This window comes from Lolium rigidum, chromosome 2 (assembly GCF_022539505.1).
Source record: "Lolium rigidum isolate FL_2022 chromosome 2, APGP_CSIRO_Lrig_0.1, whole genome shotgun sequence".
Classification (NCBI taxonomy): Eukaryota; Viridiplantae; Streptophyta; class Magnoliopsida; order Poales; family Poaceae; genus Lolium; species Lolium rigidum.
Window position 1 is genome coordinate 51,748,022 of NC_061509.1, and position 2,810 is coordinate 51,750,831.

Genomic DNA, 2,810 nt, shown 5'->3' on the forward strand with positions numbered 1-2,810 from the left:
GAAACCCAGAAGGGTCCACCATATGCAACGAGGGCCGTTGGCTTGGCTAGTGAACTTTCGTCTCCGACTGTGCTGTAGGTACGTGGCGCGTTCCTGTGACTCCGTGCCCGACCTGTACACACTTGACACTTCTAACTTGGTTTTTCCGACTTCCGAGTCCGAGCGAGACCGCGACTCCGCTTACGACTTGTTTTCCTGGTGTTTAGAGCTTTGCGTTGCTGTTCCATAAATAGAAGAGAGGAGCACATCGCAGCAGACAAGCTAGCTCGTGTTCCTGATTTCGACCTTTTCCGTTCCCGACCAGCAAGTTCGACGATCAGCCTTCGAAGCACAAGCGCGGGAGGCATGAAGCTACCTCCGGCCGTCCTCGGTCTCGTCGTCCTCCTCGTCCTTGTTCTAAGCCCCAATGGCGCGGAGGCCCGGCCTGCCCCTGCCGGCGGTCATCCTCAGAAGAAGTTGTCGAGCTACAGCTTCTTCGTCTTCGGGGATGATTTCGCCGACAACGGCAACCTCCCGCTAACCGACCCCGTCACCCAGATGTCGCGGCAATGGGCCTACCCCTACGGCTCCTCCTACGTTGACGCCGATGGAAACCCCCGACCAAATACTCCGTCGGGCCGCTTCTCCAACTACCAAATCCAATCAGATTTCATCGGTAAGTACTCCCTCATACTCACTTATGTGATATGCCTAGTACGTGTATCCTAATTAACACTGTGTATTGCTTTAATTTCTACGTACGTACATGCAGCAACGATCTTGGGGTTCGAGGAAGCACCTCCGGCGCATGCTCTAACGGCGGAGAAAACCTGCGACCCGTCCGGCATGACCTTCGCTTATGCTGGCGCTGGCGTGTTGGATAGCTCGTCGACACACAAGGTCCCCACCCTCACCAAGCAGGTTGACACTTTCAGCAAGATGATCAAGGACGGGATCATCTCAGAGCAGCAGCTCAGTCGCTCCGTTGCCCTCGTCGCCATCTCCGGCAACGACTACTATGGGAGCCCCAGCACCATTGGCCTAAGTACCCCCAACGATGTGAGTAGCTAGCAACAGATCAAAGCGCATGCATGCATACATAGATTTCAAATACTCTTAACTATTTTGTATGTGCATCTCAATTACTAACTTTTCATGTACTATGCAGATCAATGCTTATATTGGGAAGGTGACCAAAGAGATTGCTGCCAATGTGGACCAGCTGCAGAAGCTAGGGGTGACAAAGGTTGTCGTCAACAACCTGCACCCCGTCGGATGCACGCCATCGCAAACACGGACAAACAACTACACTGCTTGCGACGTTTTCGGAAATTTGGGTGCATCCGTCCATAACAGTAACCTCAAAACGATGGAGGGCAAGAAAAATGTCCACGTTGCTGACCTCTACACCGCCTTCAGTAATATTGTGGATACAGCCCTAGGTATGTACATACATGCATGCATCCACAAGCTCCCAAACTATTGTTTACATGGATTAGCTTTGTTTGAATTTCTTTTGTTTATGTACATGCAGGCAAAGGCCAAGAGCTATCTAAACAATTCAAGCGCAAGCTTTCACCGTGCTGCGAAAGTTTTGATTCGAACGGTTACTGCGGACAACAAGGGGATTCCTTGGAGCTTCTCTACAGCGTGTGCGACAAGTCCAACAGATTTTTCTACTGGGATGACATGCACCCGACGCATGCAGGGTGGGAGGCAGTGATGAAGCAATTGGAAAAGCCCTTGAGAGAGTTTTTGTAGATCAAGACTAGATAGTTTCCTTGATATTCGTAGAGCTACCGATGCAAGCTCAACATTTTCTAATTGTTTTTCTAGGATTGCAGCTTACTTAGTTTGGAGTATATATTTAAAGCTAGGCTATGGCTTGCTTGGTGTTGTACAAATCTCTAGGTGTTGTTGGGAGCCTCTAATTAAGTTGTGGAGTTGTGCCACAATCTTGTGAAGGTTTGGTAGCCATACCTCGACCGGCAGCGCTTATAGGACAAGTGAATTCATCTTTGTGGTGGGTTCACCAGAGAATAAGGCGAGACATTTGTGTTGTTGGTAGCCTTTGTTTTCCTTTATAAGCTTAATAATAAATTGTTATAGAGCGATCTCAGTTCTTGATATGTATGAGTTTTAGGGAGGAGGTGAACCAGAAACTAGCGTTTTTTGAAATTTTTCTTCATAAAGAAAACTATTTACAAATTAAATACTACTCTATTGTAATTCACACAAAAAAATCTCTTGGAGCAAATTAATTGATGATGCCATACACTTGTCAAAATTAGATATACTCCTAAGTTCCACCAATTAATTTAAACCTATTGTTTCTTTACCTATACGTCCCATAAGTCCAAATAAAACCATGAAACCAATTGGCCGTATGGCAACTCAAAAAGCTTCCCGTGGAAGATTAGGATATAGAAATTCACCAAAACTTGAAGTTTCCATGTGGTACACTCGACGTACCTAATTTGTCCTAATCGCACGCCCTCACGTAAGGTTTGTGATGAACAAGCAAAAAACCATCATTGCTCTAGGTTCTGTCTAAATATCATATCTTCCACTTTAGTTACAAAATGTTCTAGTCCCCTCTCACATGGTTAAAAATTTAATCTCGGTTTGTCAATTTGCTCGTGATAACTATGTCTCAATTGAATTTGATCCTTTTAGTTTTCCGAAAAGAACCTAGCCGCAAAGATCCTTCTTCGTCGTTCCAATAGTGATGGCGATCTATACCCCTTCTTCGACTCCAAGACACCTTCACATGCGACATTCTTCGTCACTATCAACAACTTCGAGCATAAATAACTTGGGAATGCTAGCAA

The 2,810-nt window shown here is 46.1% G+C and overlaps 1 protein-coding gene across 1 annotated transcript; it reads left to right on the forward strand.

Annotated features, from left to right (window-relative positions):
• The first annotated feature begins 345 nt into the window (after nt 1-345).
• LOC124686443 (GDSL esterase/lipase At5g03600-like) lies at nt 346-1,740 on the forward strand. The gene is made up of 4 exons (XM_047220389.1): nt 346-655; nt 752-1,038; nt 1,148-1,421; nt 1,514-1,740. Exons 1-4 carry the CDS (start codon nt 346-348, stop codon nt 1,738-1,740), a joined length of 1,098 nt encoding a protein of 365 aa, XP_047076345.1.
• Nucleotides 1,741-2,810: the final 1,070 nt, after the last annotated feature.

Excerpts from the sequence above, each read along its gene's own strand:
- LOC124686443 (XM_047220389.1), top strand. The coding sequence starts at position 346 with ATGAAGCTACCTCCGGCCGTCCTCGGTCTCGTCGTCCTCCTCGTCCTT. Across the intron at positions 656-751 it reads AATCCAATCAGATTTCATCG|CAACGATCTTGGGGTTCGAG; the intron begins GTAAGTACTCCC and ends ACGTACATGCAG. Across the intron at positions 1,039-1,147 it reads GCCTAAGTACCCCCAACGAT|ATCAATGCTTATATTGGGAA; the intron begins GTGAGTAGCTAG and ends TGTACTATGCAG.